This window comes from Artemia sp. Qi Xiang Cuo, chromosome 17 (genome assembly GCF_049724085.1).
Source record: "Artemia sp. Qi Xiang Cuo chromosome 17, ASM4972408v1, whole genome shotgun sequence".
Taxonomy (NCBI): domain Eukaryota; kingdom Metazoa; phylum Arthropoda; class Branchiopoda; order Anostraca; family Artemiidae; genus Artemia; species Artemia sp. Qi Xiang Cuo.
Genome location: NC_142810.1, coordinates 3,611,891 through 3,629,123, shown reverse-complemented (window position 1 = coordinate 3,629,123; position 17,233 = coordinate 3,611,891). Strand labels below are relative to the sequence as shown.

General features: G+C 34.3%; 2 protein-coding genes across 2 annotated transcripts in view; one reads left to right on the top strand and one right to left on the bottom strand.

Annotated features, from left to right (window-relative positions):
* LOC148941808 (uncharacterized) overlaps positions 1-17,018 on the bottom strand; it is a 97,776-nt gene extending 80,758 nt beyond the window's left edge. Inside the window, exons 1-2 of the mRNA XM_089103632.1 lie at positions 16,885-17,018; positions 10,559-10,734 (exon numbers count right to left, since the gene is read on the bottom strand). The gene's annotated coding sequence lies outside the window, so the exon portion shown is untranslated. The remainder of the gene's footprint in view (positions 1-10,558; positions 10,735-16,884) is intronic.
* On the top strand, positions 4,309-4,716 carry LOC148941809 (uncharacterized). The gene has a single exon (XM_089103630.1). The coding sequence runs from the start codon at positions 4,309-4,311 to the stop codon at positions 4,714-4,716; it is 408 nt and encodes a 135-aa protein (XP_088959756.1).
* Positions 17,019-17,233: the final 215 nt, after the last annotated feature.

Sequence of the window (17,233 nt, the reverse complement as noted above, 5' to 3'; positions counted from 1 at the left end):
ATAACTACTCCTCTTTTTACACAAGGAGGGTGGTTGGAAGAGAAAAGGAAATACCTATAATTATGTGTAGGTTTTCTATAAATCGAATATTCAAGGCTGAGTGATTTATTGAAGATTAAGACTTCTATTAAGGCAGTTTATGATTGTCTTCCAGTTCCAAGGTGAACTGAAAGTTGGAATCAAAACTGTTAAGATAAGACTAAAAAGTGTTAAGTTCTATCCCTCCGTGATTCCACACAGAGATAACATCATCGACAAAACTGGCCCCAGAACCGGTGTTTCAGAGAAAAGGTATTCAAAGGAGAGGTTTCAATAAATTCCATGCAAAAAGTGGCCAAAAAAGGTGAAAGGCTCTTACCCATTGGGAGGCCATTTATTTGGGTGAAAAATTGATTACTGTGCCGAAAATATAAGGAATATCTATTGCAAAGCCAAACAAGTCACATAATGGTTTCAATATCTAATGTTTTGTAATCCATCCGGTTAATTATATATATATATATATATATATATATATATATATATATATATATATATATATATATATATATATATATATATATATATATATATATATATATATATATATATATATATATATATATATATATATATATATATATATATATATATATATATATATATATATATATATATATATATATATATATATATATATATATATATATATATATATATATATATATATATATATATATATATATATATATATATATATATATATATATATATATATATATATATATATATATATATATATATATATATATATATATATATATATATATATATATATATATATATATATATATATATATATATATATATATATATATATATATATATATATATATATATATATATATATATATATATATATATATATATATATTTATTTTATAACCCATCAAAAATACAAAGCATGACAATGGAATATAACAAAAAGAAAGAAAAGGAAAGAAAAAAAAAACATACAGAAACAGGAACAAATGTGTACAAATTAAAACTCAATAAACCAAACAAATCAGAAAATTAAGCCACTCCAAGTGATTAGAAAGTGATTGGAGGGTAACTAATCCCCCTTTCACAACCACCATTCCCCCAAACACATCCAATCAAAATTTTCAGAAAGCCATTTTGTTAAACGTAGTAGAAAGTACTGAAAATTAGGTCTTTGAGGATGACACCCCCCCCCCCAGCCCCAGGGTTGTAAGTTATGCCCCGGGGGTATATTGTCACAACTCATTAACATGAGTTGGGCTCAAAACCCCTATGGCTTCCCAAGGCCAGAACATAATTTCCACTTTGCTGAAAAAATACAAATGAATGTGCATTGTCAGTTTAATATACATATACTGATATTTAGTAATCAAGATGTTAATATTATTTGATTAATTAAAGTTATAAAAGTAAAAACATTTATATTTTTGAATGAATTTAATATGCAAAAATAAAACAGGATTGAAAATTCTGCAAACCAAAAAAAAACTTTTTTTTAGCTCTTTGAAACTCTTTGTTTTATTTTGGTTTCAAATAAGTTTCCCTCTAGTAATAAATAATTTCAATCCTCAATATTATTGGGACATGTTGCTTCTTTCCAGGAACTTTGCTGGAAAAGATGAGAAGTTTTGAAGGGTGTTAGAAATTATCTTGGGCTAAACAGTTATGGCCACAGATTTTAATTTTTCTAGAAAGAGCTGAGGCTGTTGTCTTTTAGAAACATTGTTTATAATTTGTTTTAATAAATTCAATAGATTTTTAGACAAAAATGGACCAACAGCTAAAAAACAAAAAAAAAAAAAAAAGATGAATTGAAACCAGTCGTGGTTCTGGCCTGTCTTGTGCCTAGGCAAAATCTTGATTAGACCCCCCTCTTGATTAGTTTCCCAAAAGTAATAAATTCGAATTTTAACAGAATTTTCATTTGACAGAAAAACACTTTATTTACTTAAATCTGAGCTTTTCTTACTTTATATGGGAACAGATATGGGAAAATAAAAATTTTGGAATCAATTTGCTTATACTGCCAACTGTACCTTCTGAATTATTAAAAAAAAAATCAATTTCAAAACTAAAACAATTATGAATGCTACAGTATTTGTTTGAAATTTTTTGCCACTGAAATTTCTGCACCCAGGGCAAGTGTCTTCCCTAAAGTTCTGATTGAAGCAAAAGTCTATAGAAAATGAACGAACCACATTTCATACAAGCATACAGTAAAAAAGCACTTAATACAAATTGATTAAAAGGCATTACGGCAAACTTTCAAAAAAGACTTGGGGAATGGAAGGGAAAACCTAAGAGCCAACTCAAAGGGATATTAAGCTTGAAAATTTTGCATTTATATTATGAAATTTTGATTAAATTGCATTAAAACATAGTTGTTCAATTTTAACAAAGCACCCTTTAACACATTTTAGCAAGCTTCTGCATCTATTATTTGTAGCTTCTATTTAATCTATTAATCTATAATCTATTAATCTATAATCTATTATTTGTAGCTACTACTATTTAACCCCCATAACTAAGCCAGTTACAAAAACTTAAAAAAGTGCATCAACAATTACTTACATGTATTTCTACGCGTTTAAGAGTCAGACAAACATTTCAGAGGGGGAGGGAGAGGGTTTAAACCCCCTTCCTCTTCCTGGATACAGCTTTCAAAAAAAAAAACAAACTGAAAACAGAATAATATAGCATAATCCAAGGGAAATTAAGGTTGAAAATCATGGGCAGCGCAATCGCGCTGCCTAAGTAAAGAACGATGTTGGTACTAAGTATTAGTTTTCTTTCCCCTTTAGACCAGGGCACTTCGTATCGAAGGAGTTGTCGTAAAAACTTTGAAAAGGGCTCATTCGATTGGAAATTGGAATGGCCAGTGCCCTTTTTAATAGTCAAAAGTTATTGGATGGCAACTAACACCCCCTCCGCGCCCACCATTTCCCCAAACAAATCCAATGAAAATTTTGAGATAGCCTTTTTGTTCAGCGCAGTTGATTTCCAGATAGAAATTATGTTTTTGAGGAGGACACTCCCTCAAAGCCCTCAGGGCAAGGGTTGTAAGTTATGCCCTGGGGGCATATGAGGTTTTTATAGAAAGCTTTGTCGTAGAAACTTCAAAAAGGGCTCATTCGATTGGAAACTCAAAGGGCTAGTGCCATTTTTAATAGTCGAAAGTGATTGGAGGGCAACTAACCCCCCTCTCACGCCCACCTTTTCTGCAAACACACCCAATCAAAATTTTGAGATAGCTATTTTGTTCAACGTAGTTGAAAGTTCTGGAAATTAGGTCTTTGAGAATACCAGCCCCCCCCCCGCCCCCCACAGTCCTCAGGGCAAGAGTTGTAAGTTGTGCCCTTGGGGCATATAAGTTTTTTATAGAAAGCTTTGTCGTAGAAACTTCAAAAAGGTCTCATTCGATTAGAAATTCAAAGAGCTAGTGCCAATTTTAATAGTCGAAAGTGATTGGAGGCCAACTAACCCACCTCTCACGTCCACCTTGTCCCCAAACACATCCAATCAAAATTTTGAGATGGCTATTTTGTTAAACGTAGTTGAAAGTTCTGGAAATTAGGTCTTTGAGAATGACACCCCCCCCCCCCCCCCACAGCCCTCAGGACAATGGTTGTAAGTTATACCCTGGGGGCGTATAAGGTTTTTATAGAAAGCTTTGTTGTAGAAACTTCAAAAAGGGCTCATTCGATTGGAAATTTAAATGGCTAGTACCCTTTTTAATAGTCAAAAGTCATTAGAAGGCAACTAACACCCCTTTCATGCCCACCATTTATCCGAACACATCCAATCAAAATTTTGCGATAGCCATTTTGTTCAAAGTAGTTAAAAGGTCTAGAAATTATATCTTTGAGGATGACAATCCCCCCACAGCCCTTGGGGTTGTAAGTTATGCCTTGGGGACATATAAGGTTTTTATTTAAAGCTTTGTCGTAGAAACTTGAAAAAGGGCTCATTCAATTGGAAACTCAAAGGGTTAGTGCCCTTTTTAATAGTCAAAAGTGATTGGAGGGCAACTAACCCCCCTCTCACGCCCACCTTTTCCCAAACACATCCAATCAAAATTTTTAGATAGCCATTTTGTTCAACGTAGTTAAATATTTTAGAAATTGGGTCTTTAGGATGATAATACCCTCAGAGGCAAGGGTGGTAAGTTATTCCCTGGGGGCATATATGGAGGCTAAAAGAGGAGAAAGTCCGGCTATCATCAGAGCTCAAAGGGATATGTATACCAAGCTACGAGTCCGACTTTAAATCCCCCTTGAGAAAGATGAAATGGCAAAGCCACAGGATAGAACCGTGCCAGTTAAGAAAGGAGCAAGGCAAGATGTCATTGCCTCACCTTGTTATTTCAATAACTACGTCCTTGAGGCTCAAGATCTGTGTCAGATGTCATATGTTCTTTCTGGTCATAATATCTCCTTAGTCACTTATGCTGATGACATTTTTAACCTTAGCCAAACTCTAGACAAAATTCCTGAAACATTTCAAAAACTGCACACCGAGCATTTAAAATCTGGTCTTGAATTCAACGCTAAAAAAACTGGTGTAGTCCTTTTTAATTGGAAAGGCCCACTTCCTGATGAAATTGTACTTGGAAATTCACAGATCTACCCGTCTAACCAAATCATTTATCTCGGCATTCCCATTGGAAATACAATTTCTCAAACTTGTCATCTTTAAACAGAACACATCAAACGCTGTATATCAGCTTCATACGCTTCCATAGTGTCTGCTAAGCTTCGTTTTAATCGCCGTTATCTGCCAACCCTATACAACACTGTTGCTCTCCCCCACATCCTCTATATTGCACCCTTCTCGAAGGTTCTTAAACATATTGATAAATTCAAAATCCGTTCAACTTTCTTCCGTTTAGCAAAATATTTACTAAGATATCCAATTTGGACACGCAATTCAAAGCTCATCAATGGACTTCACATAGGAGATCCTACTATAGGTGTTGTTAAGCTCTTCTTCACATAGGTGTTGTTAAGCTGGACTTCACATAGGAGATCCTACTATAGCTTTTGTTAAGCTCATAGAAAAATACAACCAAAAGATTTCAAACCACGCTTGGAAACAACTCCTTTTACACTAGCCACATCTATATATATTGTCATAGCTCATCGTCTTAATTTTTGTTACAAGTGCCTGTTTTCTTCATTATTTCTGTGTTTTCTAATTGTCTTTTGTCCCAGAGAGTATAGTGCCCTTCTGTTTTTTTTAGTGCTCCGTCATTTTTGTAGTTAAAACATGCTTGGAACCAAATCCTTCAATAGTAGTTACATCGTAAAAGTCGCATAGTGATCTTTTGCTTTTTTTTAGTGCTCTGTCATTTCCTTTTTGTAATAAGACAGGTTTTCAATAAATAATAATAATAATAAATAAGGTTTTTATAGATAGTGATGTTGTAGAAACTTCAAAAAGGGCTCATTCAATTGGAAATTAGAAGGGCTTGTGCCCTTTTTAATTGTCAAAAGTGATAGGAGGATAACTAACACCCCTTACACCCACCAGTCCCCAAACACAACCAAGCAAAATTTTGAGATAGCCATTTTGTTCGACGTAGTTAAAAAGTCTAGGAATTATTTTTTTGAGGATGACACTCCCCCCACTGACCTCAGGGCAAGGTTTGTAAATTATGCCCTGGGGGAATATAAGGTTTTTTTTTATAGAGAACGTTGTCGTAGAAACTTCAAAAAGGAGACATTTGATTGAAAATTGAAACAGCTAGTGCCTTTATTAATAGTCAAAAGTAATTGGAGGGCAAGTAACCCCCTCTCACACCCACCATTTCCCCAAACACATCCAATCAAAATTTTGAGATAACTATTTTATTCAATGTAGTTGAAAGGTCTGGAATTATGTCTGAGGATAACAACCCCCTCACAGCCCTCAGGGCAAGGGTTTTAAGTTATGCCCTGGGCATACAATTTTTTTTATAGAAAGCGTTTTTGTAGAGACTTCAAAAAGGGCTCATTCGATTGGAAATTGAAAGGGCTAGTGCCCTTTTTAATAGTCGAAAGCAATTGGAAGATAAGATAAGATAAGTTTTATTCTTCATTAAATACACATACAATATTAGATGTTATAAATCCCTCAAAGGCTCATTGGCCTGTACAAAGAGGGAAGACATATGAATTACATACTCAAGGATAAAAAACATACTCAATATGAATTACATACTCAAGGATAAAAAACAAAAGAAAATTTAAAATGATCACTTACTCACATATGAAGGAGAAGAAAAGAAAATATAAATAAAATAGAAACTATAGAAAAAATTAGAATAAATAAACTAAATTAATTAATTATATTAAATAGACTCAAAAAAAAAAAAAAAAAAAAAAAAAAAAAAAAAAAAAAAAAAATTACTATAAGCGAATTCCTGTCGTCGAAACAGACTGTAATTATTAGACTGTAATAAAATGGTGCGAAAGCAATAAAAGTTAACCTATCTTCATGAATGCTACTCCTTAGTGAACTATACAAGTTTCACCAATAAAAAATGATAATCATACCTGAGGCCTGGGAGTCATAGCGCAGAGAAAACCACCATAAAACAAACTAACCATTCAGGGGACATCAACTCCACAAAAAAAAAAAAAAAAAAAAAAAAAAAAAAAAAAAAAAAATTATTCAGTTTGATTCTTAACTAAATGGTCCTTAAGAATCCTCTTGAAAGTGCCAAACGAGTGGCATTTCTGTACTGAAGAAGGCAGGGAGTTCCAAACCTGATGACAAGCGATGAGGGGATTGAAATCTGACCGCACAGTGGGAGTAGGAGGACTGCAGATATTATGTGACGAACGAAGGTTATATGGAGCTGAATCAGAAATAAACTGAGGAGTTTTTTGAAGAGATTTTGGAAGATTGCCATGAAGCTGATGAAAAACAAAAGAAACACAAGAAAGAATGTAGATAGACTGTAGATTTTGAAGCGGTCTTGGTGAAGAACGGTTTGTGTCCATAACCAGACGCCGTGTTTTATAATACATGATAGAAAATTACCGCCGTTTAGAAGGAAAAGTAGACATCCACACTATGGGACAATAAGAGACATATGACTGGACAAGGCAGAAAAAAAGAAGCTTCAGAATAGATCCAGGAAAGGTGTGTTTGAGTTTTTCGAATGACACCCAAACTCTGTGAGACCTTAACCCTAATCATGGCTATATTGTGTCTAAACGAAAGGTTCTCATCAAGCAGGATACCAAGAAATCGGACCAACCGATTCTTTGGTCTACACAAGAAGCCTTGTGACACCTGAAGCTGTGTCACTTGAGGGAAAGCTACACCAATTCGAGAAAAAATAAGAAAATGTGACTTGGTAACATTCAAGGCCAAGTACTTCGCCTCAAACCATGAAACTACTCTCTCAAATATTGCCACCAGATTAGACCTGACATCACATTCCGTCCTCCCTAGAGTCCCAAAAGTGCTGTCGTCAGCAAAAGCAACGAGGCAATCTTCATTAGAAGTAGCATTGGAACACGAAGGAACATCCGGATGACACAGATTGCAGCATACCAGAGGACTGGTGATCTTGACTGCTGAAATCAGATCATTGACATAAATCATAAATAAAACGGGGCCAAGAACAGATCCCTGGGGGACACCATATTCTACTTCAGAAGGGCTTCAAAAAGCGGATCAATTGAAATAAGTCTACCAGAAAGATATTATTAAAACCAAGAGGAAACATTTGATCTTATACCAATATGCTATAAATTCCAAAGAAGAATATGATGAGTCAAGGAATCAAAAGACTTTAAGAACATCCAAAAATATAGCTGCCGGAACAAGACCAAAATCTATTGCCGAATGACTGAAATTCAAGAGAGATGCGCAAGCATGCTCTGTAGAGTGATTCGCTCGGAATCCGAACTGGAAATCATGGAAAAATTTTTCGAGATCCAGAAAACTAAGAAGCCTGGATAGCAGAGCCTTCTCAAAAATTTTGCTGAAAACAGATAGATGAGAAATTGGCCTATAATTAGCAGGATCACTCCGGGACCCACCTTTATACAGCGCTATAACCTTAGCTCGCTTAAGTGATTCAGGGAAAATTCCATTCACGAAAGACAGATTGACGAGCTTAGTCAAAGGGGACAGAATAGTAAGAAGAACGGCACGGATAAACCTTGCATGAATCCTGTGTGGCCCTGAAGATGATGAATCATTGAGTGCTTTAACGATTTAAGCTACCTCAAACTCAGAAACAGAGTTCAAGACCATTGACTTTAAACATGGGGGTCAAAGATAGGCTCTGAAATCGCAACGAGGAGTTGTAGAGCTCACAGATGAAGCAGTCGCTTTTACTATATTATCAAAAAAATAAGAAAGCTCTAGCTGAAAAATTTATTCTCCATGGACAGTTTTGCCGTCAACTATAAGCGTTGTTGGATCTGAAGGCGGAGGGGGAGGAGGTTTAAGTACAGAATTAATAATTTTCCATGTCTTCCCAACATCCTTTCCACACTCAGAAAATTTCCTGTGATAATACTGAGACTTGGCCTTCCGACACAGAGAATTAAATATATTCCTATAGGCCTTGAACCGCTGATGATGAGAAGCAGATGACGAAGCCTTATAGTTTCCACAGATAATTTTTCCTTTTCCAGCTTTTATGGAGACCTGGAGTCATCCACGGATTCAGCAGTACTATCCTTTTCGAGGTATGAGGCTTTGGATTCTAGTGGCAAACTTCTAGGATACCTTCTTTTACTGAATCATAAAAGAAATCAAAAGAGCGGTTAAAATCCGATTCAGAATCCAAACTATCCCGTGACTGATCAGTCAAACGAGATTTAAGTAAACTGATCTCACTGACACCAAAACGGAAAAATGAGAGATTAGATGGGCGAAACTTTACGCTGCGATCGATTAGCAGTCCTATACCCTGAAATAGCAGGGAAATGATCAGAAATATCACTAATCATCACCGAATTATCTAAGACATCTAGTGATGAAAAAACATTATCAATAAGTGATGCATGCATCTCAGTAACTCGGGTTGGTATACAAACTGAAGGTAGAGCTCCCGCAGAAAGCATCATTGACAAAAAATCTGCAGCCGAAGCAGAATTTTGATCCAGCAGGTTAATGTTGAAATCCCCCATAAGGATTTGTTCGCAATAATGCTTTTGGACTAAGTCCAAAAACTCTTCTAGAATTTTCATAAACGAATGAATATATCCACTAGGGGATCTGTATAGCCAAACCAACAACTAAATTCTTACAACCTGAATTAATCTCAATAAAAAGGGATTCAAAGATTCCTTCCTCATTTCTACTCAAATCACTTCGGAAATTATATACAAGATGATCGGCAATATACAGGGCAAGGCCACCTTTCGCCATCTGTTTTCGGTTCATCCTCTCCATCCATCCTCTCCATCCATCCATCTCATCAAATGTTTTTGTTTTTCTTTTAGACCAGGGCACTTCATATCAAAGGAGTTGTTGTAGTAACTTCGAAAAGGGCTCATTTGATTGAAAGTAGAAAGGGTTAATGCCCTTTTTAATAGTCGACAGTGATTGGAGGGCAACTAATCCCCCTCCCAATCCCACCCTCCTATTTGTCCATTATGTTTAAAAACTAAATGTTGCCTTAAGATTAAATATAATGAAAATTAGAAATTAGAAAATAGTAGAAACATTTATATTTTTTCAGTAAAGTGCAAATTATGTTCTGGCCTTGGGAAAGCACAGAGGTTTTGAATCCTACTCATGTTAATTTCTGCTTGTTTTGTGTTTGACTTGGTTATTTGTTGTAATTTCTGTTTATTTTGGGTTTCATTTATTTATCAATGCTGATTTGGGGTTGTTTCATGCTTGGTAGATTATTTGATTTTATTTTTGCTAATTTTTAGCTTAATGGAGTTTTTTACTTTTCTTTGAAAAACTTATTTTGTGGAAAGTTTTTTTTAATTAATTTTGTATATAGATTAACATATTTTTATAAAATTGCATTAAAATATAATTGTTTCATTCTAACAAGGCACCCTTTAATATATTTTATCAAGGTTTGTATATCTTTGATTTGTAGGTACTATATAATTGTGTTCTTTTTTTTATGTTTGGCTTGGCCAGTTACAAAACACCTTTATACACAATTTTCAAAAACAGTATAAAAAAATTATGACTGGTAAAATAAGTTGATCATTCAGATAAATAATATAGCTGCCACATAACAACCTCCAATTTTGGTTGTAATTTTCTTTTTTTTTTATCATACCTGCATTAAAAAAAGAGAAAATTCTTCTGCCAAATGTTATATTGGCTCCTCAAACATACAAAATTACAGTTAATATTTTAAGCTTTGATTTGCTTTGCATAACAAAACACTTTAATCTACCTTAGGTCTTACGGGTTTGATACAGGGGTATATGCAGTTGCATATTAGTTTTTAACTTTTTTCCTGAACAATACTTAATAAGCAAAAGAACACAAGGAATTTTTTACTAATGCAAATGTAGCTTTAATTTCATTGTGTTACTGTAAGTTTAATTGAAAAACTTACCATTCTTAACAGCACAAACTCCAGAAGGGGTGACATCTTCAGCCACTGGAATTTGAGGCATGTCCATAATAAAGCCTCTCAATCAAATAAATACTGCTTATCAAATTTATTCTACTTGCAACAACACTGGGATAGAATACTCCAGTATTACAGAGGTGAGTAGAAGCACAAAATCCCTAAAAATACACAAGCTACAGTGATTCTTTTGAATTAACTCAAACCTGATTGTGTCTTGATGCAGTTGAAAGCATGAAGTTAAACTTAAGTAAAAGCATACCATATATTAAATACATAACATAACCTAAACTAGGTACCTTCTCCCCCCCCTCCTAAACCCCAAAAAACAACAGTTTAAATATTGTAAACACAATGAAAACCATGCTTTGCATTGCGTGACTTTATAGGAGTCTCTTGAATTAACCTGTCTTTAGTGGGTTTTTCCTGACTGGTTTCATTGCATTATATAGAAGAGTCTGTTTAATACATAAGTACTGGTGAGATTAGCTAGATAGTTCTTTGGCATCTGTTTTACAAACAATTTTCAAGACTTGCAGAATAGACACTAATATTGAAAAATGTGATTGAAAAACTAGAAAAACAAGAAAAACAGTGAGGATAAAGGTTCTCCCCATAGAAAATATGTTGTATAAGGATTATTTTACATATCAGAGGAAACGCTGTAGCGTTGCCTATAGTAAAGGCTATACGGCTCCAATGTTTTATTATTTTTTTTTTTTTTTCCCAGAGGCACATCATATGGAAGGGGTCATCGTAGAAACTTCAATGTGGGCTCACTCGATTGGAAATCGAGAGTTCTAGTGCCCTTTTTAAGAGTCAACAGTGATAGGAGGGCAACTAGCCCCCCCCACGACCCTCAGTTCCCCAAACGCATCCAATCAAAAATTTTAGATAGCCATTTTGTTCAGAATAGTTGATATCCAGTCAGAAAATATTTTTTTTAGGAGGATACCCCCCCACAACCCTCAGGGCAAGGGTTTTAAGTTATGCCCTGGGGGCATATAAGGTTTTTATAGAAGGCATTGTTGTAGAAACTTCAAAACAATCTCATTCAATTGGAAATTAAAGAGCTAGTGCCCTTTTTAATAGTCTAAAGTGATTGGAGTGTAACTAGCCCCCCCCCCACCCATCATTCCCCCAAACACATCCAATCAAAATTTTGAGTTAGCCATTTTGTTCAGCGCAGTGGATTTCCAGATAGAAAATATGTTTTTGAGGAGGACACCTCCTCACAACCCTCAGGGCAAGGGTTTTCAGTTATGCCCTGGGGGCATATAAGGTTTGTATATAAGGTGTTGTCGTAGAAACTTCAAAACTGGCTCATTCAATTGGAAATTGAAGGGCTAGTACCCTTTTTAATAGTTGAAAGTGATTGGAGTGTAACTAGCCCCCTCCCCCCCCCCACGCCCATCATTTCCCCAAACACATCCAATCAAAATTTTGAGATAGCCATTTTGTTCAGCATAGTTGATTTCCAGATAGAAAATATATTTTTGAGGTGGACACTCCCTCACAACCCTCAGGGCAACGGTTTTAAGTTATGCCCTGGGGGCATATAAGGTTTTTATAGAGGGTATTGTCATAGAAACTTCAAAGCAGGCTCAAACGATTGGAAATTAAAGGGCTATTGCCCTTTTTAATAGTCCAAAATGATTGGAGGGCAACTAGACCCCCCCCCCCCCGCCCGTCAATCCCCCACATGCATCCAATCAAAATTTTGAGATAGCCATTTTGTTCAGCGTAGTTGATTTCCAGATAGAAAATTATTTTTGAGGAGGATACTCCCCCACAACCCTCAGGACAAAGGTTTTAAGTTATGCCCTGGGGGCATTAAGGGTTTTTATAAAACACATTGTCGTAGAAACTTCAAAACAGGCTTATTCGATTGGAAATTAAAGTGGTAGTGCCATTTTTAATAGTCGAAAGTGATTGGAGGGCAGCTAGCCCCCCCCCATGCCCATCATTTTCCCAAACACATCCAATCAAACTTTTGAGATAGCCATTTTGTTCAGTGTAGCTGATTTCCAGATAGAAAATATGTTTTTTAGGAGGACACTCCCCCAGAACCTTCAGGGCAAGGGTTCTAAGTTATGCCCTGGGGGAATATAAGGTTTTTTAGAAGGTGTTGTCGTATAAAATTCAAAAACCGTTCATTGGATTAGAAGTTCAAAGGGATAGTGTCGTTGTTAACAGTCAATAGTTATTGTAGGGCACATAGCCCGCCCCCCGACGCCCCTACTTTCCCCCCAAACCTTCACTAAAAAGGGGTAGTTCACACGGGTGTTCAGGTCAGCTGATTTCCAGAGAGAAAATATGTTTTTGAAGAAGACACTCCCCCACAACCCTCAGCAGGAGTTTGCCCTTTAACTTAACCCTCAGTTAAGTCATGCCTTGGGGCATATAAGATTTTTATAGGTGTTGTTGTACAAACTTCAAAACAGGCACATTCAATTGGAAATTTAAAGGGCTAGTGGCCTTTTTAATAGTCAAAAGTGATTTGAGGGCAACTAGCCCTCCCCCCCCCCCACGCCCATCATTCCCCCAAACAAATCCAATCACAATTTTGAAATAGTCATTTTGTTCATCGTAGTTTGATTTCAAAATAGAAAAAATTTTTTTGTGAAAGACACACCCACACAACCCTCGCGGCAAGGGTTTTAATTTATGCCCAGCGAGCACATAAGGTTTTTATAGAAGGTGGTGTCATAGAAACTTCAAAAAAGCCTCATTTTATTGGAAATGCCGAGGGGTAGTGCCCTTTTTAATAGTCGAAAGTGATTGGAGGGCAACTAACCCCCCTCTCACGCCCACCTTTTCCCCTAACACATCCAATCAAAATTTTAAGACAGCCATTTTATTAAACGTAGTTTTAAGTTCTGAAAATTAGGTCTTTGAGAATTACAACTCCCCCAAAGCCCTCAGGGCAAGGGTTGTAATTTAAGGATTCTCAGAATCCTTCATATTATTTCTTATGGAAGGATGCTCGTATAAAGTTTAGAGAGGGCTCATTTGATTGGAAATTGAAAGTTCTTGTTCACTTTTTAAGAGTCAAAAGAGACTGAAGGGCAACTAGACCCTCTCCCTCCTCCACGCCCTCAATGCATCAGATAAAAATTTTGAGATGGACATTTTGCTAAAATAGTTTCAAAGTTCTGATAACAAAAACTCTGGTGTCAACACAGCCCACCAAGGCCCAGGGGTAGGTGTTGTAAGTTATGCCCTAGGGCATACTGTAACTTATCAAGGGGGGTTTATAACTTATGGGAAGGGGTTTTGTATGGGAAGAACACATAGGAAATCTATTATAATTATCCAATTATAAGGTTAAAATACATACTCTGTGGTAGATGCAAAATTGCTTTGGCATACAAAATCCTATTAAGGTCAATTCCAAACAGCAATGATACCTTTGTGTCAGCAAGTGAAATGGTCTAAACCCCCTTATTGGAGCTATTTTTTCAATAAATTCATAGTTGTCAATCGCTGTCCACAAGTTATGCACGCTGTCTATTGTTCATATATAAGGTTTTTATCAAAGAGGTAATCGTATAGACTTTGATAAAAGCCTCATTCGATTTAAATTGAAAGCTCTAGATCCGTTTTTAAAAGTCAAGAATAATCGGACAGTAAGCACCCCCCCCATGCCAAAAAAACTTGAAAATTTTTGCAATAAAAACGAACAAAAATTAATTTAAAAAAAAATTTCCGAAAAATAATTTTTTCAAAGAAAAGTAAAGGCCATTTTAAACTTAACCTCAGGATATACAAATACCTGTTAAAATTCAAACTCAAAATGACCAAAAATTACTATTAAAGAATAAATGAAACCCAAAACGAACGGAAATTAAATAAACAATCATAGCAAAAACATACAACAAGTAATAATATAAATGAATAAATAGATCTTAAAGTAAGTAATGCTTGGATTGAATATGAAAATCAAGCTTAAAACAAAAACAAATATTTTGCTATTAAAGTATAAATGAAACTTAAAACGAACAGAAATTAAATAAACAATCAATGCGAACAAACATACAATATATATTAATGTAAATGAATAAATAAATCTTAAAACGAGTGAAACTTAAATTGAATATGCAAATCAAGTTTGAATTGAATAAAAATAACTACAAACAAGAGTTTGGATATTGTCTCACTGCAGAAGCCTAAAACCTACTGCATCATTGGCAAAACATCATTACTGAAAACAAATTATATTACAAATCTTTTGTTTTATACTTAATATTGAAAATAAATATTAAAATTACTGTAAAATTTTGAACTGATGAGATTTCAGCAATTAATATCATTATGCATCAAATATTCAGTTTAATTTATTAGTTCTTTCTAAGATTGGCCAAGACAAATATAGTTTCACTACAAGCTAAATTTGGATACTGCCCCCTTCTGCATCATTGGTGCTTCACTGAAAATGAATTACTCATATATTACAAATTTGTTATTTTCTAGTTCTTACAGCATTGAAAATGAAAATAAAAATTACAGTGAAAAAAAACTTGAACTGATTGATCTTTCAACAATTAATATCATTATATATCTAATATTCAATTTGATTTTGTTTATACTTTCCAAGACTGTTCAAGATTCATAAAGTTTTGCCATTTTTTTTTAACTGTGCCATTTTTTTAACTAATCGTGTTAGTTTGTTATGAAAATATTCTATGGCTTCTAGGAATTTCTATTTGAGCAAAAAACTGCACCTCAAACTTTGTGGAACCTGTATTTTCTTGCATGAAACACCAAAATATAATTAAATGGCAAGTTTTAGAGTGTTCCATCACTTGCAAGCAAGTGCCATTGGTATTTTTGAATCTGCATGGTCATTTTAGGGGGTGGAGGGTAGGCTAATTCTTGTAGCAGCCCCATTCCGTCATGGTATGGTTCACATTTTCAACACCTGGCGTCCAGACTATCATATAATCTACCAAGCATACAACTACCCCAAATCAGTATCAATAAATAAATGAAACCCAAAACAAACAAAAACTAAAATAAATATTAGAGTCAAACTCAAAATGAGCATAAATTAATGTGAGTAGGCTTCAAAACCCCTGTGCTTTCTAAAAGCCAGAATATAATTTGTACTTTACTGAAAAAAAATTCAAATGAGTTTACTGAAAAAAAAACGCATTGCCAATTTAATATACATATGCTGATATTTATTCCCTAAAATCTTAATTAATTTTTGATTTCTTAAAGTTACAAAAGTGAAAATATTTCAAAGAATGGTTTTCAGTAAAGTGCCAACGACGCAGTAGGTTTTAGGCTTCTGCAGTGAGATGATACCTAAACTCTTGTTTGTAGTTATTTTTATTCAATTCAAACTTGATTTGCATATTCAATTTAAGTTTCATTTGTTTTAAGATTTATTTATTCATTTACATTAATATATATTGTATGTTTTTTTTACATTGAATGTTTATTTAATTTCTGTTTGTTTTAAGTTTCATTTATACTTTAATAGCAAAATATTTGTTTCCGTTTTAAGCTAGAATTTCATATTCAATCCAAGCATTACTTGCTTTAAGATCTATTTATTCATTTATATTATTACTTGTTGTATGTTTTTAGTTATGATTGTTTATTTAATTTCTGTTCGTCTTGGGTTTCATTTATTCTTTAATAGTAATTTCTGGTTGTTTTGAGTTTGATTTTTAACAGGTATTTGTATCTCCTGAGGTTAAGTTTAAAATGGCCTTTACTTTTCTTTAAAAAACTTATTTTTCAGAAAGTTTTTTTTAATTAATTATGAAGTAAGAATTGTTTTCTTAACATGTCTCCTTGTGTACTGGAATGGTTATAAATTTATACCAAATATTTCTCTTTATTGTCTATGATGTCTCCCAAATATGATCAATTATATTTTTTGGGTAATAGGCCTAGCCTATGTTAGGCTTGGCCTAACATAGGCTTATATATACTTTATATATAGGCTATTTATATATAGGCTTATATATACTAACATAGGCTTATAGCATATATATACTTTAGACTACGTTAGGGGGAGCGTGCCCCCCCCCTCCCCTCTGGATCTGCCACTGTCCCAATGTATGTCAGTTATGGAAGTGTAAATAGGCTACATTGACCCTAAAAACACAAGCTTATATATTATTTAGGGCTATATCTAGACAAATCAGGGAAGAGGGCCCAACTGTAAAGGTAAGGGGAGATCAGATTTAAAGTATTATATAGGGAATTCAATTGTAGGTCTTCCACCCTAATTTATAGGGCTTATTTCTCAGAAGTAGGTCTATGTATAGTCTTTATGAAGGACTACTGAAACTTACATTTAATGCCTACACCTATAAATATAATTAATTGAGTGAATTCCAGTACAAAATGAGAAAAAAATCAAGGAAGTAGGTCTGTCAGTCTTATTTCTTAATCAAAATTTGACAGAACCTAAATTTTTAGTTTCCTGAAGATGACTACTTTGCAAATCATGCCATCTATTTATGGTGCACTATAGGTGACATAGTTTTCAGGCTACATTTATTATTAGCGGACAACATTTTTTTGACTTATCAAGCTGCTAAAATGTCCCTTCTTTTGGCAAGAAAGGATTTAAAGAATATTTGAGGACCTTAATTTGACTTCTCATGTTATTTTCCTGCAAATATTTCTTTTTTATACTTT

Bases quoted from the DNA above. Each gene is read 5' to 3' on its own strand.
- LOC148941809 (XM_089103630.1), top strand. From the start codon at position 4,309: ATGGCAAAGCCACAGGATAGAACCGTGCCAGTTAAGAAAGGAGCAAGG.